The 25,378-nt window shown below is 46.6% G+C and overlaps 1 protein-coding gene across 1 annotated transcript; it reads right to left on the bottom strand.

The window, feature by feature from the left end:
- Window positions 1–1,219: 1,219 nt before the first annotated feature.
- CPA4 (carboxypeptidase A4) lies at window positions 1,220–21,913 on the bottom strand. Its single transcript, XM_053609150.1, has 11 exons — window positions 21,846–21,913; window positions 17,010–17,091; window positions 16,428–16,562; window positions 15,243–15,341; window positions 12,469–12,570; window positions 11,108–11,209; window positions 10,344–10,454; window positions 9,147–9,237; window positions 6,946–7,145; window positions 5,788–5,872; window positions 1,220–1,516 (listed from the first exon to the last, which is right to left on the bottom strand). Exons 1-11 carry the CDS (start codon window positions 21,911–21,913, stop codon window positions 1,329–1,331), a joined length of 1,263 nt encoding a protein of 420 aa, XP_053465125.1. The 3' UTR covers window positions 1,220–1,328.
- Between the last annotated feature and the right edge of the window lie 3,465 nt (window positions 21,914–25,378).

The raw sequence follows: 25,378 nt of genomic DNA, 5'->3' as shown, positions 1-25,378 counted from the left end.
TGAAGAACTAGACCCAAGACCAGAATGAAATCACCAGGGTAACATTGCCCTGGAGGCCTCTTGGCCTGATGAACAAGGCCTTCCTACGTGCCATGCGATTCAGACAGGGATTAAAATTGACTTTTGATTTTATATAGAGCTGCATATTCAAAACCATGGCTGGGTTCCATTCAGGTGGAGGCAAAGAATAGGAGATATGATGATCATGAGACTCGTACTGAATATTTATTGGTTTGTCAGTACACAACAGATGCTATACAAATCCTGGGCAGAAGGTTAAGATTTACAGACGTGTTTTGGGGAAAAAAGCAAAAACAAAAACAAAAAAAAACCCAAAAGGACAGATGGTACATGCTCAGAAGAAATGGAACAAGAGGCATCTGACTGGTGAATTCTTGCTCCGCTTAGGTGCTCGTGGTCCAAGATACAAAATAGAAGACAGTAACTTCAAACATACACACACCCCCACCAGGAGAGCAAACACTCAGGGAACAAGCAGAGCACAGGCAGGAATGTGCCAAGGCAGTGAGATTATCCAGGCCAGGGGAATGATTTAGGACCTGTAGGGTGGGGGCAAGGTCTTTGAAGTGAGTTCAAAAGGCAAAGAGGAGGTGAGTCCCTCAGGACAGATGGGGATAATTTAGCCAGCCTGAGACTTCCATCACCTCTTCATCCAGCCTTCCTGGGTGAGCATCCCCTAGAGGGACACAGATCCCCTCCTGTTATCCCAGTTACACTGAATCAGAAAGGCAAGACAAAGATAAGAGCTGGTATCTAGGAATTCTTAGTCCAGTGATGGGGAGTGATCCTCTACTTTGTATTCAGACCAAAAAAAAAGGGAACTGTTGAGATTCACACTGATGACCCTACAGGATTCATTGCTCTGGCAGAAGTGACAGAAATTAAAGTAAGTTCTCTGTCATCTTTCAGACCCACCTAAAGACAAGCATTGTCTCCTACAGCACCTCCCATGGGGTTTGGTTAGAGAACCATCTGCGTTGTTCCTCTGGCCTAAAAATGAGGTAGAGCCATGCTCCCAGGGAAGGGATGATCCTGAGTGTGGCTGGCCAGCCAGCCATGTGGACCGAGAGGCAGACAAAAGGCTCAGCAGCCCCCAAACCCAGCAGCTGGCACAGCACCTGTCATAGCATCTGTCACAGGGACACGCCAAGACGTACAACTCCAGGGCGTGGGCCAGAGAGGGGCAGGCCTGTGAGCTCTGCAAACCCAGAGGGTTCTGACTCACTGGGGAAGGAATGCACCCCTTTGTGGCCCCGGTATGCACACACATATGGTACAAACAAAGGTGGATAGAGTGGGGTCCTCGCCTAGTAGGGGTGGTCCCGCACGTGCTCCATGATGGTCCTCAGCCCCAGCCAGGTCTCCTCCGCAGTGGGGATGATCTGGTTGGCTGGCAGGAGGAAGCCATAGTGCCCCGTATCTCTCAGCTCAAACGTGAATGCGTACTTGATGCCACTGTCATAAGCCCAGTCAATGCTACTCCCACTGGCTGGATCTGTAAGTCAGAAAAGGAAACACTCTAGAAGCCCAGTTCCCTTCAGGCTCAGATGGGAAGGCACAGGGGCTCTGCCTGCCTGGGGCTCGGTATGGATCCAGCATTCTTTCTGCAAGTCAGCAGGCATAGAACACAAAAACATCCCTGTGGCTCAGGCCATCCTACCCCATGAGGGTCTGCTCCAGTCTCAAACCACAAGATTTGAAATTCTCATTCTCATCCTGCACTAACTCACCGTGTCCAGTCCTATAGGTCACTCAAAACCAGTCTTTAGGGTGGTGCCTGTGGCTCAGTCCATAGGGCGCCGGCCCCATATACAGAGGGTGGAGGATTCAAACCTGGCCCCAGCCAAACTGCAACAACAACAAAAAAAATAGCCGGGTGTTGTGGCAGGTGCCTGTAGTCCCAGCTACTCTTGAGGCCGAGGCAAGAGAATCGCTTAAGCCCAGGAGTTGGAGGTTGCTATGAGCTGTGTGATACCATGGCACTCTACCGAGGATGATAAAGTGAGACTCTGTCTCTACAAAAAAAAAAAAAAAAGTCTTTACAGAGACAGGGTGTGGTAGGCAGCCTCCGAGACAGCCCCAATCATCTTTGTGTCCTAGAAGTTGTCATACCTTGTGTAGGACTCTCCTACCTCACCTGCGAAACTAACAGTTTGCAGAAATGAAGCTGTGTGACCCTCAAGGCGGGCTTGTAAAAGATACTGTGGCTTCTGCCTTGTACTCTCTGGATGCCTCACACTGGGGAAAGACAGCTGTCATGCTAGAAGGACACTCAAGCACCCTATACAGAAGCCCGTGTAGTGAGGAACCAAGGCCTCCTGCCAGTGGCCAGCACAGACTGTCCAGGCACCCACGGGAGCCGCCCTGGAGCAGACCCTGACAGCAGCCCTGGCAGACGCCCAGCTGCAACCTCACCAGAGACCATGCGCCAGAGCCACCTGGCTGCGCTACTTTTGAATTCCTGCCCCACAGAAACCATGTAAGAAAAATAAATGTTTATTATTTTAAGCTGCTGAGTTTTAGAATTTTTTTCACATGGCAAGTGATAACAGACACACGGAGAAAAGAAAGCACAGCCCTTGGGATGTCCCTTTGCCAAAAGCCTCAAGAAAGGCAAGAGGGCTATTTATCTGCTTCCTTTCAGTCAAACTCTACTAGAGCAAAAACTGTTTTGAAGTGCAAAGTGTAGATGCTATGACTAAAAAGCAGCTGGCATTTACTGAGCATCTGCTGTGAGCCAGGCATTGTACTAGAAACTTTACATTTATGACCTCGTAATCGTTAAGAACCCAGTGAGATGGGTTTTATTGTCTCTGTTTCACAGAGGAAGAAATCCAGGCTCAGAATGGCCACTTCATCTTACCTAGGAAACAGGCAGAAAAGGCAGAGCTGGAACTTTTTTTTTTTTTGAGACAGAGTCTCTGTCACCCTGGGTTGAGTGCTGTGGCGTCATAGCTCACAGCAACCTCAAACTCTTGAGCTCCAGCAATTCTCTGGTCTCAGCTTCCTGAGTAGCTGAGACTACAGGCGCTCACCACAATGCCCAGTAGAAAAGATCTACTACTATCTTTTAGTAGAGATGGGGTCTCACTTTGCTCAGGCTGGTCTCCATCTAAGCTCAGACGATCCACCCACATTGGACTCCCACAGTGCTAGGATTACAGGCGTGAGTCACCACAATCAACTGGCAGAGCTGGGATTTAAAGGCAGGTCCATCTGACGTGGAAGCCTGGGTTCCTGAAGTGCTTCAAACCCATTTGGTTATTAACATGCCTGTTAAATGGAAATATGGGTTCTTTTGTTTTTCCATTGTTCCTGAGAGGGGTAGTTTGCCCTTGGGCCCCACATGAGCAACTATTGGGTCATGCTTTCCACGAACATCCTTAATACTCACCGTCTATCCATGACCCAGATGGGCCCAGAGAACTTGCTCCTAAGCAGAATCAGTGAGGAGGCAGGGAAAGGGATGCCAGAGGCAGTTTGCCTAAAAGCAGCACAAGCTACTGCTCATGGTCAGACAGGAGACAGGAAAACTTTGAAAAGCAGACACAGAATTAAAGAAGCAAAACAGCAGATGGGGCCCAATAGTCCAGTAGAGCACAGAAGGCCTTCAGGGTGTAATAACTGATGCCCACAAGACCAATTAGCCATGGAGAAAGGGGTCAAATCTCTTCTACCTGCTCTGAGAAGGCAGGAAAGTGTGAAATCCATTTTAGCGTTATCTCCATCTAAAAGGGTGAATCTAAGAAGTTTGAGGACTTGAAGGAATCAATGCCAACTGTTCATGTAGCACATGCCCAAACCCCTGGGGTTAGAGTGCTATTATGCAAACATTGATTGTTTTTTTCGGAAAGCAAGAAGGATAGACAATTCTACAAAGAATGCAGAAGATGATGGGCCCTTGAAAGAGGTAGGAAACTTTCTGTCTCCTGGACAGCCCTCAGGAAAGCCTTCATCCTCTTCTGTTGGGGGGATCTGATGAGTATTTCTTGGTTTTGGCACAGCTTATGCTGGGGAGAAGGATGCATCTGATGGGGAGGACACAACCATTATTTAAATTGCTGTTTGACCCAAAAGCCAGAACCCTGGTGACCCACGAAGATCTTTGGAGAGGACCTCCTCAGAGGGTTCCTACCAAGTCTTTTTTAACTCTCTTTGGTCCCTGACTCAGTTCTGACTCATTAAGCAGAACGTGGAGAAACTGCCCTATGGCTCCCCTGATGCGTTCTCTGAAGAGTTTTCATTTAACAACACTAATAACAATAAACCATGAATAATTAATGGGCTGTTGCTGCAATTAGCAACATAAACACCAACATCAGGCTAAATACTTTATACAGCTCAGTGAAATCCGAAACAGAGACAAGAGTGTAGAGGTTGGAGTCCAGACGAGGGCTGGGCAATCTTCCTGAACAAGCAGGTCTGCAAGGAAAGCCAGATGAGTGACTTGACCAGGACAGGACAGTGAGGTACATCATGAAGAGGAAAGAAAATAGCAGCAAGTTTGCAAGGGCTCCAAGGGTGGATCACCTGTGGGAACTCCATTAATAAAGAGGCACTCGAGGGAAAAACAAGGGAATTACCATTAAAAGAGTCACAGTTGTGCCTCCCGTATTTATACAGTCATGTGTTGCTGAAAGAGGGGGACCTGTTCTAGGAAATGTATGCATAGATGACTTCATGATTGGGTGTACATCACATGGTGCTGCCCTCATATAACCCCAGAAGGTAGCGCCTACCACTCCCAGGCTGTATGGTGTAGCCTACTGTTTTGGGCTGCAAACCCCGGCAGCACCTGACTGTACTGAATACTGCAGTCAGTCATAACACAGTGGTAAGTATTTGTGTATCTGAACATAGAAGAGGTACAATAAAAATATAATGTTGGGTGGTGCCTATGGCTCAAGGAGTAGGGCGCCAACCCCATATACCGGAGGTGGCGGGTTCAAACCTGGCCACAGCCAAAAACCAAAAAAAAAAAAAAAATAATAATAATGTTACAATTTTATGGGAGGACTGTCCTATGTGCAGTCTCTTGTTGGCCAAAACAAGGTTATGCGGCTATGCAGACACAAGAATGTGTTTATTTCCCATTTATAGCTAGAGTCTTGAGTATGATTTTTTTTCCAATAGGAACATTTAAAGACAGACTCACAGACTAAGGAAATGGGAAAGAGTTCAACAATAACTGAGTGAATTACTCAGATGAAACATTTCAGTGAGAAACCAAAATAAAGGTATTTCCTTAAAAGGAAGTTGTGGGTAATGAGCCTGAAGCCCAAGTTCAGGTATGGGGCTTGGTAGATATTTTGGCTAGATGCTAACTATCATGGGAGGGACCCCCTAACTCAGTCCCCCACCACCACCAATATGCTCCAAGGCTAACTTATCTCCCCAGCCCCACTACCAAGCACCATCCTTCTGCCAGCCCAAAGGTGAGTGTCCTCTAAAATTATGACAGGCTTGAAGAATTTATGATAAACAGTCAGGATCTTTAATGCAAGATAGAGAATGCAGACTCTACCCCTCTGACAAGACTTAACTCATCATAGGCACGTGATAAATAGGTTGATGGTGGTGGCGATGTTGAGGAAGGTGACTGCCAGCAACAGCTATCATAACGCAGGCTTAGCATAAGTTCAGACCATTAACAAAAACAATCACACAACAACATTGCGAGTCTAACTTGCAGCTCTCTTCCTACTCCAATTCAAGGTTCCTCTCCAAGTGCTTTCTAAATAACAAGTAAATTCAGAGAGTACTTACAGACAGTGGTGCAGGTGGGACCCACTTGGTACTCAGTGCCCGACAGAGAAGCCAGAGCCTTGGCCGCATGCCTGGCCACTGTGTCCTGGGAGTGGAGAATCAGTGGAATGAGAAAGAATGGATCTGGGGGCCTGCCATTCCTCAGCTGCTCCACACTGGGATGGTTTGGAAGGTTCTCGGCCCGTCCCCGGATTTCCCTCCTCGTCTCCTCTTTCCCGTCCACCCAGAGCCAAGGTGCAATAGGGAACTGAGGGATGTGGCATGGTTCTTCCAACTCCTCCCGCCATGGCCCCAGTTTAGGTAAAAAGGTAAAGGGGAGTGGAAGAAGCCTCAGCAGCATCTAGAAAGCCCGTGTGGGGTGCACCCAGGCTGGAGGAGTGGCACCTGCACTCTCCAAAGTCCTGGAGAGCTACACTCATCCTGAGGGAGGGGATGTCATATGCATGACCATGAGAGAAGGCCAAATTCAAGAGAAACCCCTTGAAGGGCTGGGTGTTCTAGTGTGCAGGGGAGACAGGACCACCGTGTATGCATGTGCCCTGCACAGAATGCCTGCCCCGAAGGGCTGGGGGTCAGGATCCAGTCCACACCCAGCCACAAGCTCAGGAGTAGCTGCATCTGTCTGGGGGATTGTGGCCCTGGCAGCGGGGTGCACTCAGGCAGACCACCACAGAGACAGCGGGCTGCAGTCACTTCACAGATGCAGCTCAGCTCCTGCCAGTGCACCCCTAATGCCTCTCGACATTCTAGGGTGAGTCACCACACATGACACAGAACACTGAGGGCCATGGCCTACATCCCCCATAACTATTCCTTAGCTAGAGTAGTCAGGAGCACCTCCCCTTGGCCATCACAGTGCCAGCCACAGTCCTGCAACATGGTAAGCAGTGGGTCTGCAACATGCTTCGGTCAGAAGAACAAAAGAGGAGAAAAGACTGGGTCAGGCGTGGTGCTGTGAACTCACGATGGGCACAGAAACAAGAGCCACTGTCTTCTTTCTGTCCCCAGCACATCCCAAAGGGCAAGAAGAGAACACTGGGCCCTTAGTGAAACCTGCCCAGGACCCTAGACTTTCCCTGCAAACTATGGAGCCTCGACATGGGCAGTGCCTGAGGGGCCCAGCAGCCCCGGGCTGGATGGGAGGCACCTGTGACTCACTAGCTCCTCGGCGTCTGGGGCCTGCTTGACCGTGTACCCATATGGGTACATCAGCAGCTGTGAGTAGCTGTGCAGGTCGATGAAGCATTTGAAATTCCCATGTTTTTGGATGAAATCTACCACCGATTTCACCTCCACTTCTGAATTGGGGTAGGGTCCGTGGTATACTTCAGAGCAAGGGTTGTCACTGGCTCCCTTTCCTGTTGGGGACAGGCCAAGAAAACAGAAATGCAGGACGCTCAACCAAGAGGAGAGGGTGAAGGTTTTCACAAGGGACAGCCCCCTGCAGGGGTGGGGGGAGAACCTAGCCTGGGTTGTATGGGGTCCGCAGGGTGGGCACAAAAGAGGCTGAGGTGTTGAGTCTGCCACCGCTGAGGAGGAAAATTGTTAGGACTCCTTTAAATGGACACAGTTGGCCTTGTATTATACTAATAGCAGTTGTCATAGGTAATTAATATCACACTTTAGAACGAGCTGTAATTAATAAGTATTCTAGATAATTAATATGAATATCAATAAATAATGAAAATGACTCCATTTATCCTGGTGTCAACTTTTTCTCTTGGTTCAGATTTTAATGGCCAAATGCTGCCAAAAATAATCTATTGTTGTGGCTAAAATCCCTCAATTATTTGACAGGTATTTAGAAATATTGCCTTCTGTATTACTTCACAGTATAGCTCCCTGAGGTATCTGGGGTGCGTGTGTGTAAAACCACCCACTTATGGGACTTGACTCTGTTGCCCTAAGTTCCCACATTGGTAGCAGCTCCTTTCCCACAGTCATTATTTTCCCCCGATGATTTTTCTGGTATTTCTAGGCAACTAAAGGAAGTCATTAAAATCAAAACATCACTACAGCCGTGGAATAGTAAAAGCGAACTCTCTGGATTTGGCATTGGAAGGTGAGTTTAAATTTGAACTCTGAGCAGCCAGATGATCTTCAGATTGTCTTCGAGTTTCAATTGTCTCATTTCAGATAATAAAATTTACCACCAGGTAAGAAGAATAAATATAACATGTATGGGAAAGTACTTGGCACGCAGTTGCCACTTTTGTGAAGATGGATTTTTAATATTTGGAACTCAGAACCCAGGTCACCTAATTCTCATTCTCCTTCTATGACAGAAGCTGCAGAGGTTCATATTTACACATCTAATAAGGGTAAACTGCTGGTGGGAATCAGTGGCTCACACCTGTAATCCTAGCACTCCAATAGGCTGTGGCAAGTGGATTGCTTGAGCTCAGGAGTTCAAGACCAGCCTGAGCAAGAGCAAGACTCTGTCTCTACCAAAAATTGAAAAGCTAGCTGGACATCGTGATGGGCGCCTGTAGTCTCAGCTACTCGGGAGGCTGAGGCAAGAAGATTGCTCAAACCCAAGAGTTGGAGCTTGCTGTGAGCTATGATGATGCCATGGCATTCTACCCAAGGCAACAGAGTGAGAGTCTGCCAAAAAAAAAGAGTAAATGGCTGGAGTTTAATTTTCACAGCATGATCCTGCCTATTTGGGTAACGATGCTAAATGGTCTCTTTTGAGTTGTCCACTGCAGTCCTTCTCTACCTGCTCATAGCTAGCCCAGCCAGAGCTGGAATGGCCAGGGATAAGGGAAGTTCTTGGGTTTGTATATCTAAGATAATAGTGGTTTTTAAAATATCAGAGTAGATTTTAATCTCGATGTAAACATGCTCTGTCCCATCATTCTCTCAGTGCAGGGCAGGAGTCCCTGAATCATTCCCTTTCAAAATTCCTTAAAAAACAAACTAGACTAAGCACCCTGGGAGGGAGAGATGAGAGGGTTGCTTTAGATCAGGAGTTAGAGACCAGCTTGAACAAGAGTGCGACTCCATATCTAGTAAAAATAGAACAATTAGCTGGGCATTGTGACATGCTCCTGTAGTCCCACAGCTCAATAGGCTGAGGAAGGAGGATCGCTTGAACCCAGGAGTTTGAGGTTGCTTTGATCTAGGCTGATGCCATTGTACTCTACCCCGGGGCAACAGAGCAAGACTCTGTCTCAAAACAAACAAAACAAGATAGACAAAGCCCTGAGGCAGAGAGAGCCTAAGGGATGTGCCTCTGTCTCTCGTGAATCCACAGTGTAACCAAAGTGGAAACTGGCCCCATCCCAGCCAGTTCAGAGCCCTGGTAGACCAAGTTATACCAGGGGGAGCAGCATTTGAAAAGTGTCTCCCCGACCTACCTGCAAAACTAGCATTCCAATTTCTATTTGGGTCTGTGCCAATGCAGGGGCTTCCAGGATTTAGGGACCGTGTCTTCCTCCATAATCGATTCTGAAAAAGCCACCAAGGAAGGAACAAATATTCAGAAGCAGATCATGGCACAGGAGAGACCTAAGATAGGGGTGACACCACAGGTGGGGAGGCTGCTTGTGGCTCTGCCTGAAGGGTCCTCTGGGCTCCAGTCCTCACTCACTGAGCAGTCAATTTGCCTCTCCAGAGAAGGGAGACTTTTCCCTTGTGACTCTAAGAGAGCAACGCCCCCAAAATTCCCAGATGAGAAATGTATATGCTAGGACCAGTCTGATATCACCTGAACCCATCAAATAATTTTTGGCTTTGGCAAAGTGGTATGAAGGGAGGTTATGGGCCTCAGTGATCATTGATGCAACTGGAAGTACATCTGTTTTAGTCTTACACAAAACCCTCACCTGCATTCAATCAAGCTCTAGCTCTGACATCAGTGAACAGAAAATTTGGGTGGATAAGGGAACAAACTAAATGGCACAACAAAGGAGCCATTTGCCAAATCTAGAATGTGAGACATTGCACAGAACAAATGACTTGGTTTCTCTACGAATGACATTTTATAAAGGTGTGTGGAGTTGCTATTGTATGATAAAAGAAACTGCTGAGATACAGCCCCAGATGCAGTGTGCAGATCTTGTTACATCCTGACTTGAACAAACTGACTTCTAAAAGGCACTTTTAAGACAACCGGGGGTGTTAGATGATATTAAAGAATTTTTGTTAATTTTTAAAGTGTCATGGGTTTAGTGGTGTCATGGGGGTTTGCAGTGTTTTTTAAATCAACATCTAGAGATGTATACTCAAGTAGTTTTGGGTGAAATAATGTGATGTCTGGGATTTACTTAAAATAGGTCAGGAAAATATGTGTGGGAGAGAAAGCAATGAAAAGAAAATTGGTAAAATGTTGATAATTGTTAAGACCCATGATAGGGAGTTCGACTAGTCTCTCTAAGGAAAAATATACCCAGTGATTCTTAGTTCTGAGAATGAATGGAAAATGCAATACCAAAGAAGTTTATAACATGTGCATTTGTGGAAGTTCTCCCCAAGGTTAGATAATTAGGTTCATGGCAAAGCCAGGAATACAATAACGTCTTAACTCCACGCCCAGCCCATTTGGGATTACTCACGTGAGTTTGAGTGTACACATATCCATCAGGATTGGCCACAGGCAACAAGAAAATATCCATTTTCTCCAAGATGGAGGTGATAGCTGGATCCTTCTGGTAATCAGATACAATCTAAGCAGAGACAACATGTTTGTCAGTTACCCTCTCACAGGCAGGTCTAGGCCATGCACCTTCCCGAGATGCTCAACATCACTAGAAGAGCACCTGCCCTCGGAAGCCTCCCTGCCACCCTGATGGGGTCAGCCCTCTGCAAGGCCCCCAGACCCCTTCAAAACCTGGGGGAACAATAGCAACTTCAATGAGCGCTGGGATGCCCACTTTATTCATTCCAGGAGGAGGGAGCCACACATCATAAGTTTTTAGGGTTAGGGACGATGCACCCTCCACATGCAGCACCCTTCCTCTCCTAGCTTGGGCTTTATTAAAACAGACTTTCTAGAAGGAGATGAGACAGCACAAGGTCACTGGAGAGCCTGCAGAGCCTCGTTTTGCTGCTGAGTTTTGCTCTGCTCCCTTTCTGCAGGTGGACTGTGGGTCAGGGCCTCGGGTCCACCTCTGCTGCTTGCCAGCTTGCTCACCTCCATGAACACACACTTTGTCATTTAGCCCCCATGGAGTGACTAAGAAGCTTCGACCATTCACTCCTGCAATCTGAAAAGTCCCCTCCCTCCCCCCCCACCAGCCTCACAGGGCCCAGCCACATGGGACACTGCAGGGGCTACCAAGGCCCACCAGAATTCTTGGCTAATACCAGGCGACATGACCTTCCTCGCCGTCCAGAGTGCCGTGGCCTGGGAGATCCACTCTCGGGAATGAATGCCCGCGTTCAGCCAGATGGCTGGCCTCTTGCCTTCCCCAGTGCTGAACTGCAGGAGGGAGAATAGGCCAGAAAGTGACCCGCCTGCCCGCTGTCCCACTCACCTCTCCTCTCCCCAGCTCACTCCTATTCATTTAATTCATTTAAGATAATTCAGAGACCAAATGTTCCAGAGGGCACCATCTATTTATCGAGCTTATCCGTGATCAGGGAGCTTAATTGGTTGGTGGGGCCAAGCTGCAGCTCCGGGCGGCCTGAACCTCTCCAGCATTCAGAGAGAATGGGAAGGGGAAACAATTGTTATCATGGATTATAATGTCAGAGCGATTAGAGATAATATTATGTCTCTTTAAAGACCTCAAGTGGTATCCCAACAGAGAGATACATAAGGGTTCACGAACTGGGCTGTTCTCGTTGATGCAGTAAATGAATTCCGTTTTAAATTAGGAAGAGGGGAGGTTCACTATAGCTCTTTGTAAATGGCACTAATGAATTCTGGCTCCTGCCTTTGCCATAGTGTCAAGCCCCCTTGGGTCAGAGCTTGGTGCTTAATGAAGCCAGGGTCTCCATCAGATTGGCAAATAATCTAAATGTAATTATTTTAGAGCAAGCAGCTCAGCGGCAGGTCTCCCCTCCCATTGGTAATTTGCCTGGTACTACAAACCTGAGTTCTTTGGGGCTTATATGAAACTAAAGCTTTGGCAAATTCTTAGCACCATCAGTTGTTCCATAGTTTATATGCCCAAATTCCTTTTTATTCATTCAGCTGGATTATTATGTAATTTATGTCATTGTTATAGTTCTCTACCTCTTTTACCAATATAGACCTGAATCTGTTAGAAATATTTGGAAATGAGGCTCTGTGCAGCCAAGGATCAGATGCTGGGCTTAAAATTACATCAAACCAAAATTTAGCTTCCTAGGTTTCTTTTCTAACAAAATACCCCTACAAGCAAAATAGAGTGTGTGGGGCTATTTCAACTTGTCCTGCTATTTACAGAAGGTGAGATGAAGGCAAAAGACTCTGGCCCATCTGAGAACTTTCTGGAATAATAATTGCCTACCCCCTCCAATCCTATCTTTCAGTCAAAACTTGGAATGGGATGTGACCCTTATAATTCCTCACACACACATTAGGCAAAAGCAGAGGACCCTGTCACACTCAGTTCTAGCCCAAGTATTATGTGTACCAAACTTACTTCCTCCCTGAAGTCAAGTGGACTAAAGAACCCTGAGACCTGGGTCCTAGACCTGAGGGCCCAGAAGCCTGGGTCCAGTCAGGTCCCTTCCAAGTGCATGGGGCCTCACCTTCAGTACATATATTGGCCGGTTTTCAAATGAATGTCCAATCTTCACTCTGCTTGCCAGGTCAGGAAAATCCGTGGCAATGCTGTCCATCTCGTGGTAAATCTGAAGCATGAAAAAGTGAACCCCGGGGTATTTTCAAAATGTGTTTACCACTGGATGGGTATCTGTGAACTTAACCTTGTGGGTCTTGGTGATTTCTTCTGGGTCCCTAACTTCAAGGTTAATCACATTATTGGCACAGAATCACTTCTTATGAGGAACTGCCTGAAGAGTCCTTTTCTATAATTTTCTAGAGAATAACACATTTTATTTGTCCACAAAATTATGGTCCAAGAGTAGAGAGACTTTTGCAGAGATTGCTGCAACAGTGTAGCCCTTTGTGCTGTACTGAACTAGACAGGCAGCAATGGCCCCATTTATCCCAGACTCTTGAAAGCAATAGTCTCCAAACTTCTATGATAACTTTCTCCATCAGAAAAAAATTAGCATGAAATATATATACAGACTACCATGCATATATTACATACATTATTTTTAAAGGATTGCATTAAATAAACATAAATACATGTCAAACTACACATAAATTGAATATGTACAATAAATAGAAGTTGTAATAGTTTCTTCCTCCAACTCAGTGGACCAGCTTGCTCACACCTGGAGTTACAGGGATCCCACTTTCCAGATGATTTCTCTAAAGGCCTTGTAAGAGCAAGTGAAGAACTATAACCAGTTGCTATGAACACTCCCATTTGCTTTCAGAAAAAACAAAAAAAAAATTGATCTAAATAGAATGTGTCCATCTCAGTTGCTCAAACCATTTGAGGGCCAAAAGAAGAAAATAAACAAATTTATCCCTTTAGTCCTTAAGATTGGAAGAAGGCGCTATACAGAGGAGGAAAATGTGCAATCAATACAGGACAAAATCAGTCATCAAGGGTTTCTCAGAATTGCAATCAATACGGCAGATGGAACAGAGGCCAGAAGCCACTCCAAAGACATAGGCAAACCAGGTAAAATACAAGGAAAATGATTCACAGCCAAGTTTAAGAGCCAAAAAATGGGAACTTACAGGTTTCAGAAATGAAGACAGAATTAACTACCCGGGTGGAGGGTAGGAGGTGAAGCCACAGAAACAACGCCCGCCTTAGATGCTGCAGGTTTACACAGACCCAGAAAAGGAGCAGAGGGCACAGACACCACATGGGGCAAGGACCTGAACCTAAGAGCTAGGAATTGGCCACAAAAAGGCCTGGAAACTCTACCCACTGTGCTCACTGGCCCTAGAGAGTGGAGGAAAACCAAGATGGCCACCCCAAGCCATCAGAGTCACCCAGGAAAAGTTAAATCATCAAGCTGTGTCCAGACATGGGGTGCAAATTCACACTGCCAGCCGCCACCAGCACCACCACCACCACACACACACACACACACACACACACACACACAAGGATCTGGAACCAGACTCTGGCAGAGACAAACATGAAATCCCCACTAGAGACCAAAAAAAGTCTGACTGGTTATAGGATATGAACTCTTAAAAGCTGTTTCTAGAAAGAACTGAATGAGATCAAGTGAGGAGAGAGACAGCAACGCCCATCAGCAGCACAGGGCCTCACGGAGAGCAAGAGACAGCCGTAAGGCAGACCACAGAGAGCACCTAAAACCAGAGAAAACCAAGGTGAGTGGGTGATAAAGTGAGGCTCCCGCAGCTGGCAGGTGAGGAGGTGGCCCCTCCAGAGTCATGGGCAACATTTTCCTCTGGTTAGCTCAGCTGGGGACGGCTCCATGTTAATGGCTCTGACGTCATGGGTTCAATCCCTGTGTGGGCCCTGAGCTCTGCTTTTGTCCGTGGCCCGAGACTGAACTCCTAACTTCATCCAGCTGTTCTGCAGATGTATGTCACTAGTCACAAGAAGGATGAAGGAGCAATGCAGTTGGATGTGTACACAGTAAACAAAGCTACCAACCACCATGGGAAAGAAGTGGAAATAGCTGGTCAACCTTTGAAGTAATCTCTCATCAAGAAGAAAAACAATGCAAAGTATATACCTCATGAAAAGCATGCCAGAAACACCATGTTTGCATATAAAAAGCAGCGTATATTAAGGTATAGGAGGGCGAACACCAGTTTGGATTTGGGGGTGTGTTGCTGAGCTAGTGGAGTTTGCTGGCTAATGAAGAAGGTACCGAGGGACATCAGAGAACTGTACTGTTCATGATGCGTGCAATTCTCTTTCTTAAGTTCCAATACCATAGGAAATTATTCTGCTCCAAGTTTTCCTTTGAAGCTTTGGCTTACCTTGAAAGTCAGTCATCTATCTAAAGTGGTTTCTAACTAAACACAGCACCAAAATGCATTATGTAGTCATGACAAATGAGGGCAAAATTTGGTTAACCTTGGAAATAACCACTTGTCTACTTGCTTGGAATAAGAAGCATTGTATACCGGGTGAATATAATAGAGGGATTATGGTAGAAAGAGGTGGAGTTACAAACTGGAAATGATTACATTATTTCACGGTTTTCTTTACGGGGTTGCTTAAGGAAAGAAAGATGGATGTGGAACAAAATGTCCGCTGTGTGTTTCACTGTGCTCTTAGGAGCTGGTAGAAGTTAAACAGCCCAAGAATTAGAAAGGCACCAAAGTGTACAGATTCTAGCCCCTCAGTGAAGTGATAATGTGGTGAAGACTAATACCTCCTGGAAGTAAAGACAGAGGTTACAAAATTCAGGAGGCAGAGAATGGTGATCTTAGCCCACTCCGAAACACTTACAGCTTCCAGAGAATGGTAAGCCCCATAGTTGAAGTTATTATCACTTCTTTCTTGCCCTTCATTGTGTCGCATTTCTTCATCTTCATTATCTAAAAGGCCCTAAAACAGATAGAGCAATGTAGGGAGGTGATCCATGAGAGATGTAGGTTCGTGTTTTTTTCTACTGTACTTTGGCACATGGGCCAGCCAAGATGGCAGCACCCTCAGCACAGCAAGCAACACATCAAGGTTTAAAAGGAGGTCCAATTTCTTTTACATCTTTATCAAGTTTTACTTCTTGGTGCCCAGTTTATAGCACCCCACTCGAAGCCCACTTACTCCCCAGAAGCAGCATATGTGCTGTTTGACTAATCTACAGCAGGAATTCTCTAGACATCAGCTTGCATCTGGTATCCAGTGCCTCTGGAATACACAGCTTGGGAAACCATACAGAAACAAAGAAATTCTTACAACCACTCATACTTTGAAGGTTCCTGGCAGATGTCTGTGACATGTGAGGATGATTAATAAGCTCACAGCTGCTCACGCCATCAGGAAACTCCCGGGCCAAATCACCAATTAGTCCATAACCCACCTCAGTGAAGGGGAGAGCACGAGCCAGACACTGTCCTAATGTTCAGGTCCAGGTCGTGAGGCTGCATGATGATGTTCTCTCTGACGGGGGACAGGGGGCTACCCCCCTTCTCAAAGGGTGCCTCGATGGCTGGTCTCCAACACCCGTCCTCCCCCCCCCCACCAGCTCTTGCCTCCTGATTTCAAAGAAGGAAATGGAGAAGGACTTATTACTTAATGTATTATGTTCCAGGGACTGTCGGGTATTTTACCTACATTTAATCATTGAATCTTCTCAGTACATCACACGACAAAGGTATCATAATTGCCATTTTACAGATAAAGAAATGGAGTCTCAAGAAGTTAATAGCCTGTCCAAAGACATAGCACTTGGCACCATTAGTTAGAAAAGTCAGGATTTGGATGCAGATGTGTGTGGTTCCCTGACCCACGCATGCCCTTTTCTGCTATGTTTGCTCCCCCAGCAAGTCACTGCGCTTTGCTTCCAGGTTCCTTGATTTCTTCATCTATGAAATGGAAACAATAAGACCAGAACTAGAAAATCTCTCCAGCCCTCTCAGGACTGGCTGCTTGGTCCTATGCATGACCAATGAGGGGCCACGGCCTTCCCACCTGCAGGTCTTCAATTGTCACTGAGTACTCCAGGCCCTGGGACATCAGGAAGGCTCTGACTGGCTGTAGACTGATAGATGGGACCAGGATATCCACAGGCCGACTGAAGGTAGAGGGAGATTTCCAGACATTGAGCTGAAGGGAACAGAAGTTAAACCAGGTTAAAGGACAGTTCAGGTAAAAGGCACAATGAGCTCTTTCTTGTAGAACACTGTCAAAAAAGCCAGAGTGATCCCTCTGGGGCTGGGCTCTGCCCCAGGACAGTTTGCCTATTTCACCAACTATGTCTGGTCAGACCTGCCCAGCAAGCAGCATCTGCCAGAGTCCAAGAAGTAATAAGTCAAGGCAGCTAGAAGGATGGGGTCCACTGCTCATACCCACCTTGTCCCAGACAACACTGCTGGGATCTACAGAGCTGCTTCTCCTCTACCAAGCCAACCCTCCCAACTGTGTGAACGGTATGTGGACTCAGACAGGGTTATACACAGAGAATCTTCGGGAATAAAAATAATGCAGGTAACTCAAGAGTCTTCTCCCACCAACATCAGAAAACATTCAAGAGAACTAAGAAGAACCAGGTACCTTTAAGTTGTCTGAATGCACAAGCTGACTCAGTTTGCTGATCTCATCTCCATTTCTGACGTTAATCCGAAAAACTTGGTCCCTGGAGAAGAAGGGAAAAAAAAGGCAAAAGATCATAGTGAGCTTTCAGCTGGCCAATAAACCCCAAGCCTATTATCCCAGACGTAACTAGGCCGAAAGGGAGGAAATGGTCTAGTCCTTGGTTATAATGTATAGCCATTAAAAATAAGACTACGTGGCAAATATGAAAAAGTGCTTATGGTATAACGTTAAGGGAAATATTAAGTAAAAGAGCAGGACACAAAATTGTACCTATGCCATGATTACAAGTATGGAAAAAGCAGATGCATTGGAAGAAAAACAGACAACGGAAATATACCAAATGCTGACAGCCCTTATGCTCGGGCCGTGGGATTATGGATGACTTACTTTTTTCCCCCTTGTATCTGTTTTCTATAATGTGGTCATATTACTTTATAATGAAAAACATATATATTTTACAAGAAGGAATGTTCCTGAGTTATATGCAAAGCTAACTCAAGACATAAAGAAGCACTTCTTCATTGTCAGGGGCCAGACCTCAACCACTGGTGGGAGCGCCATGCTGGGAAGAGCTGGAAAGGAGAACCACATCTCCTTCCTAAGTGGGACAGCTGTTGTCCTCTTAGGTAAAAGGGGAGAGGCTGGTCGCTCTCGGAATCCCTCCCAGCTCCAGCACCCCAGACAAACACACATTAACCTGGAGACTGAACACGGCTCAGGCTGCTAAGGCTGAATTTGGGATCCACTCCTCCCTGCAGGACAGAGGGCCCCTGACAGGGTCCAGGAGTGCCTGCCAGTCTCAGCTCCTTTGTTGTTTATCTTCAACTTGCTTCCTGTACATTTTTGGGCTTCCGCAGGAACGAAGGGGTAGGTGTCCCCAAAGTCCTGTGTGTGGGTGGGAGAGAGCAGGCCTGAAAAGCAGCCTTTGTGCTCTCAGCCGGCTGAGGAAGTCAGGGGAGCCATTAGTCTGTTGCTAGGTGACGGCCCAAATGAATCTGTACTTGACGCTGTCACATGCGTCATCCTTTTGACATGAGTGAATGCAGGAGAGCTGCTGTGGGCTGAAGGACCTGTTGACAGAGTAAATGGCTCTGTCACAGGGAGCTGAACGTGCAGCCTCACGTGGCAGCTCCTTATCAGAAAACCACTTCTATCTGGATGGACCTTCAGGGTTTCAGGGTTCTGGAAAGTTCTAGGGGCTCACTAGGGAGTGTAGGCCAGCCCTAAAGAGGCAAGGTATTCTGCAGAGCTGTGCCTGCTGCAGGAGGCCCATCTGGAGGAGATGCCAGTGCTGAACCCTTTCTCCCAACCCACCTGGTCCCCAAAGGTCCTGGGAGTCGGCGGATAACTACATCCCACAAGGGCCTAGAGGAGAAGCCACTGGTCGAGTGAGGGTTAGTCTGAACCCAGTAAGACTGAACCCTGCCAAAAATCGGTCTGCAGCCCTGGGAAAATGGGGAGTCAAACCATTTCCCTGACCCAGGCATTGTGAAAAAGGGACAGGTTTTAAACAGAAGGGAAATCCTTACTCCTGGCTGAAGACCAGGAGCTTCTGCTGAACCCGTGCCCTTACCCTCAATGCCCCCAACTACCTACTCCAACTACCCCCAACACCTAGAGGCGTCTCCTCTACGCCCTCCTGGGATGTAGTTACCCGCCCACCCCCAGGACCTTTGGGGACCAGGTGAATTGGGAAAAAAGGTTCAGCCCTGGCATCTCCCCCAGATGGGCCTCCTGCAGCAGAAAAAAGGGCATCTTCAAAATGGATATTTTAGAAAGATTCTGTATGTTGACATCTCTTTTGGCAAAATTAGACATTTGTAAAATATAGCACAGAGAAGGTAACAGAGAACCTATGGCCATGCCACGCTGCTCGTCAGAGCTCAGAAGCTAAGTAAGGTAGGTCCTGGTTGTTACTTGGATGAGAAATTGCCTGGAAATACTGGTGACTATAGGCTTACTTTTGTTTTTAGAACATAAATGAAATGAAAAAAAAAAAGAAGAAGAACATAAGAAAGAAGAAGCTCTTTGGAATATGAAAAACTTGTTAAGCATTCACCCAGCATGTGCATTTTATTTTTTCCAAATTGCATACTCCTGGGCAAAGCCCATGACAAAAGAACACAGTGACCCTGACTGGTCCTGAAGATGAATAAATCTGTAGCCCATTTCATCACTCTAATCAGCCAACCTACAGAGGTTAAAAAAAACATCTGTAGTGTACAGAAGAGAAGGGAGAAGGCCTAGTGCTGGGTGGATCCTACAACCATCGGTCTCTCCTCCACCTCTCCCCTCCACACCCCTGCAGCCCCAGCCCATGGACGTGGCAAATTAACCATGGACTTTTGCCCGTGTATGCCTTTCTTTGCACATGCTGTTCCTTCTGCTTTCAATCCCAGTCCTTTGCCCCATCTGTCCAGCAATCTCTCACCAAGTCTTTAGGACTAACTCACATTCCCAATTAGAGTAGGCAAAGTTAGGTACAGTCTTCAGAGAGTGCTGAAAAGCAGCAGTGGTGGTAAGGGGTAGCATGGGCCTTATGAGCATAAGCCCGTGCTAGAGGGGTAGCATTATCCTTATGAACATAAGCCCATTCATGCCTGAACGCTGGGAGAGCATTCATGGGGCTGCCATGCAAAGACAGCCTTTCTCTTGCCCTCACTGTCCTTGTCTCTATTTAGAAAATGCCCTCTCCAGGTCATGACAGGGTAGAGAGTTGAGTAAATCCTATCTCCGCTGTCTGGAAACTCATTCAAAGACTTAGAGCTCTTGCTGAAGACGAAGATTGGCCTGGGAGGAGTGACAAGTTGGGATTTGCAGGTGGCCACGTGTACCACTCCTGCTCCACACGGGTGTTTCTACAGGTCCTCTCAACCCTGGCACCCTTCAGCCACAAGGCCTGTCCACCTGCTGCACTGCAATCGCTGAGGACGCCTCTCACTCACCCTCGTGCTTGTGCTGTGTTCTTGATCGCCTTAGTGACTGGGCTCCTAACCCTCGCCCCTCTACCACATCTGCAGCCACGTGCCTGTTCCTGATGCCTCTCTCACCTGCCTTCCCAGCTGCTCTGAAGAGGGTTAAGAGATAGTTTCTCAGAACCCTTCGATGCCTGCCAGCTTCTGCGGTTGTTACAACCAGTTCTGCAACTACTTCCTGTTTTCTGCCTGCCCAACTCCTCCAGACATCTGGGCCATCATCTCATCCTTAGCTGTCTGAAGATGAAGGCAGAAGACACGGGCAGAGTAAGAGATTTGGGGAGGTAGGTGAGGTGGGGGAAGGAAGGGAGACTGGGTGACAGAGAGAAATCATTATCCTCATTTTCATCAGCCAGTCTGGGTCCTGACATCCTGACCACTTGAATGCTTAGAGGCCAGCTTCCCTTGCTCTAATATTTAGGTCCCTGGGACATGTTGATAGACCTAGGAAGGATCCACCACTTTTACTGAGTTCTTTGCTATGTGATGAGAACAGATTTGGGGGTGAGGATGACACTACTGGCTGAAACCATCTGCAATCAGCTCAGGCGCACAGCCCTTTCTGTGCAAAATTCCTGCCGTGAGCACTCCAGGGCCAGCCCAGCTGTCTCAGCCCAGGTGCCCACTGCATGATAAGAGAGGTCTGTATCCTGAGAAATAGAGATTTTTCTGCCACATGAATAGCCGCAGTGGGAGCCTGACAGTTCCATTCATCAGCCCACACTGCGGCAAGTGTAGTTATTACACACCTCCTGCTGAGCTGCCTGTGGAAAAATTTCCTTCCTTGGCCACCTGCTATGCCTAACCCCTCTGAGCTATTTGGCAGTAGAGACACAGGTGTGAACAGAAGTCATCACCATAAAAATTACTCAATCTCATGTAAGTAATTACCTCAATAAACAACCCCAAAGTTCCTTTAGCCAGATAGTAGAATAGAGAGTAAACTAATAGAGACAGCTCTGTGACATATAGGATTCTATCTGTTACAGAAAAGCGTATGGCTTTTACATTCAGAGTGCCAGCTCCCCTGCTTACCAGCTAAATGGCCTTGGGTGTGTTCTTTAACCTTTCCAAGGCTGAATTTTTTCCTGTTTAAATTGAGGAAAATAACACCCTTGCCTGACAAAGTTGTTGTGTGATCCAAAAGATAATGTACATAAAAGCTCTTTGCAAATGGCAAAGCATTATGCCGTAATGAGTTATTATAATTCAGTCTGCTAGCAGGGCACGGTGTATCCCTTTCATCTCTCCTGCTTCCCAAATGTCCTCTCCTTTGCAAGCTTCAAAGCATTCTGTGTGTAATGTGAGTGTGCATGCACACACACACCCCCAATGTACAGGTGTGTGTCCCCGCATGTCAGTTTTCATAGCTGGGGCTAGGCAAGACCTAATAAATCGTCATGTCCCAGAACCCACTGAGAAGTATTAGTTCTACACAGCCTTTGTGGTAACAGAAGTGAAACCACAAAGCCTGAGACCCAGGTTTTCCCTTTAAACATGGCAGAAATTAAAGACATGTTCTGTTAATTCTAGTAATTATAAAGTCAAGTGAGAAAGTAGGCGATGCCTAGAAATGACCTTACGGATAAGAAGTAGGCAGATTGGGGAGATGAGGAGAGATTCTGGCAACTGCTAGTCCTGATGTCACAGATGAAATCGGGTGTCCAGGATGACGGGGGAAAGCTAGGACAAGAACCCAGGTCTCCTTCCACCAAGTACCTACCACTTGAGCTATCATCAGCCATTCATTTCCAATTCCATGTGGCATTCATATGTTGCAAATAACCAAATAATAATAATAAATCTAAAAGGAACTTACCCCCAAAATTTTTGTCGGCCACAGATGCTGGTCCCAATAAGGGCCCCAAAGAACAGTATCCACCTCATGTCCCAAGGATGTCGGTCATACAGTGGCTGAGTCAAGCTGTATTTATAAGGAACCTGAGGGACACTCATGTCCTCAAAAATGCTAACGTGATTCCCAAGCACCCTTGCAATTCTGACGAGGCAACAGGCCGCCCCTACTGGTGCCTCTTCCATTCCATTCAAGTGATAAAGGCTGAGCCTCTCAATTTACAAGATCAGGAACTTGTTTTGCAGGCTAGAAAAGTCTGTGCCAAAGGTACCATATTGCTCATCACTTGGCATTTAAATAGTGTTTTTTGAGTGAATAAGAAAGTCCCACAATGCTGGGTGGAATTTATACTGATAGGAGAAGCAGGACTATAAACCTGGCATGAAGTTACCTCTAGACAAGACTGTATCAAAGCAACCCCAAGTCAACTCCAAGACCACACACTTGACCAGCCCTGCCAGAGAATTTACCAGCATAGGTCATAATGATGAGAGTTTGTGGCCTCTTATCTGAGGCCTAATTCTTATGACTCCACTAAGAAATAAAAATCTATCAAGGAAGTGGTATAGGAAGAATGTGTTCATCTGAATGAATTATCAGTGCTCTTTCGGGACTGAACTACAGGGACATCTTAGTGGTAGTATTAATAACATGACCTTTTATGTCAGCTAGAGTCTGGTGCCACCGTCAAAGAAATGGAAAAAATTTATGATCTCCAGGACTTACCCAAGTACTCTGGGCCTTTGAGTTTATCCTGGGAGTCCCAATTCTCACAAGCCTTCCCTACCTTACCTTCCCTGTGGTATACACTCTTTCCAAGACGAGTGGACACAACAAGGATAATGCCTGGAAGTGGGTTTTTTTGGTCTGTTTATTTTTTGAGAAACAATCTCACTCTGTCCTCCTAGGTAGAGTGCCACAGCATCATAGTTCACAGCAACCTCAAACTCTTGGGCTTGAGCAATCCTCTTGCCTCGGCCTCCTGAGTAGCTGGGATTACAGGCACGCACCATTATGGACAGCTGGCTTTTCCTATTTTTAGTAGAGATGAGGTCTTGCTCTTGCTCAGGCTGATCTCAAACTCCTGAGGGCAAGCAATCCACCTGCTTCAGCCTCCCAAAATGCTAGGATTACAGGAGTAAACCATCACACCCGGCTGATCAGAAATATTAAATAAAAATTATCCTGACACTGTTAAAATGGTGAGGAAGATGTTATTAAAATGATTGCAATATAGGTCATGACCATTATCACAGGAGCACTAATTGTGCTCAACTCTGAATGCAGCAAAGACAGCAAAGTGAGGGTATTAGTGGGCTGGGAAATTGCTAAGAGGAGCCATCAAAGTAGAAGGTTCTCACCAGGCCAAGCATGCTGAGGACTTATCCATCAAAGGTACAGGATGAGGAACTCGATCAAATATCCAGGTCAGAGGGATGAATTCTTAGCAGGATCTTTGAGCAGACTGGCTTAGCACCAAGAACCAGCCAGTCAAAAAGAGGGCACAGAGGCTCAGCGCCCATAGCACAGTAGTTACGGCGTCAGCCACATACACCGAGGCTGGCGGGTTCAAACCCAGCCCAGGCCAGCTAAATAACAATAACTGCAACCAAAACAACAAAATAGCCGGGCATTGTGGCGGGCACCTGTAGTCTCAGCCACTTGGGGGCTGAGGCAAGAGAATTGCTTAAGCTCAAGAGTTTGAGGTTGCTGTGAGCTATGATGCCACAGCACTCTACCAAGGATGACAGAGTGAGACTCTGTCTCAAAAAAAATAATAAAAATACAAAATAAAAAAGAGGGCACAGAATTCAAGCATGGTCCAGGAGAGAGCCTCTGTCAGGAGCCTCTATCTCCTCTTCCTCCCTCAGAGCCCTCTTGTCCTCCCCAGTTTACACCCTATTCCTAACCCACCCTGTCCACCACAGTCTGGGCTCTACTTCACTCAGATTTCAGCTTTTAAGTTAGGAGTGAGAAAAACCAAGCCCCAAATCTATGAGAGATGAGAAATGAAAGAATCAAGTACCTGGAATTCTAGGCAAGCTGAAATTTAGTTTTCATCTCTTCTCTGAGAAAAAGCCATCAGTATGAAGAAAACCTAAATTCCTAACAGAAATGAATGTCCAAAAAGAAACTGTATGGAAGCTAGGACCCAGACTTGGGGGGCCACTCAGAAAGAAGGCACGTCGCTGGTTTGGTCTCCGCCAGTTTTTTTTTTTTTTTTTTTTGTAGAGACAGAGTCTCACTTTATGGCCCTCGGTAGAGTGCTGTGGCCTCACACAGCTCACAGCAACCTCCAACTCCTGGGCTGAAGCAATTCTGTTGCCTCAGCCTCCCGAGTAGCTGGGACTACAGGTGCCCACCACAACGCCTGGCTATTTTTTGGTTGCAGTTTGGCCGGGGCCCGGTTTGAACCCGCCACCCTCGGGATATGGGGCCGGCACCTTACCGACTGAGCCACAGGAGCCGCGCTCTGCCAGTTTTTACATTGCAGCATACCAGAAACAGAAAAGCCAAAGGCAACAATGGGACCTGACACAATGCCTACCACATTGTAGCTGCCTAATTAGTATTTATGAAATAAATGACCTCAAAAGTCCACTGCTTGCTCTAAAATGCTACATTATTAAGGTGAAGGGGCTGACATCCTCTACAACATTGATGAACCTTGGAAACATTATGCTAATAAGCCAGACACAAAAGGGCAAATATTGTAGGATTCCACTTATGTAAAGCACCCACATGAATAAGGCAAATTCATAGAGACAGAAGTAAAAGAGTAGTTACTAGGGGCCAGAGGGAGAGGGGAATAGGGAGCTATTGCTTAATGGGTACAGAGTTTCAGCTTGGGATAAGAAAGTTCTAAAGATGGACAGTGGTGGCCAGACACAGTAGTTAACACCACTCTGGGAGGCCGAGGCAGATGGATTGCCTGAGCTCAGGAGTTCGAGACCAGCCCAAGCAAGAATGAGACCCCATCTCTACTAAAAATAGAAAACCTAGCCAGGTGTAGTAGCAGGCACCTGTAGTCCCAGCTATTTGGGAGGCTGAGGCAAGAGGATCACTTGAGCCCAAGAGTTTGAGGTTGCTGTGAGCTATGCTGCTACCACATTCTACCCAGGGCAACAAAGTGAGACTCTGTCTCAAAAAAAAAGATGGATAATGGTAATAGTGGCATAACACTGCGAATGTATTTAATGCTACTAAATTGTACACTTAAAACTAATCCAGGCTCAGCTCCTGCAGCTCAAGCTAAGACGCCAGCCACGTACACCAGAGCTGGTGGGTTCGAATTCAGCCCAGGCCTGCCAAACAACAATGACAACTACAACCACAAAATAGCCGAGCATTGTGGCAGTTACCTGTAGTCCCAGTTACTTGGAAGGCTGAGGCAAGAGAATCATTTAAGCCCAGGAGTTGGAGGTTGCTGTGAGCTGTGATGCTATGGTACTCTACCCAGGGCAACAGCTTGAGGCTCTGTCTCAAAAAAAAAAAAA

The sequence above is a fragment of the Nycticebus coucang genome, chromosome 11 (assembly GCF_027406575.1).
Source record: "Nycticebus coucang isolate mNycCou1 chromosome 11, mNycCou1.pri, whole genome shotgun sequence".
Lineage (NCBI taxonomy): Eukaryota > Metazoa > Chordata > Mammalia > Primates > Lorisidae > Nycticebus > Nycticebus coucang.
Note: the sequence above shows the minus strand (reverse complement) of the source record. Positions and strands in the feature narration are given on the sequence as shown.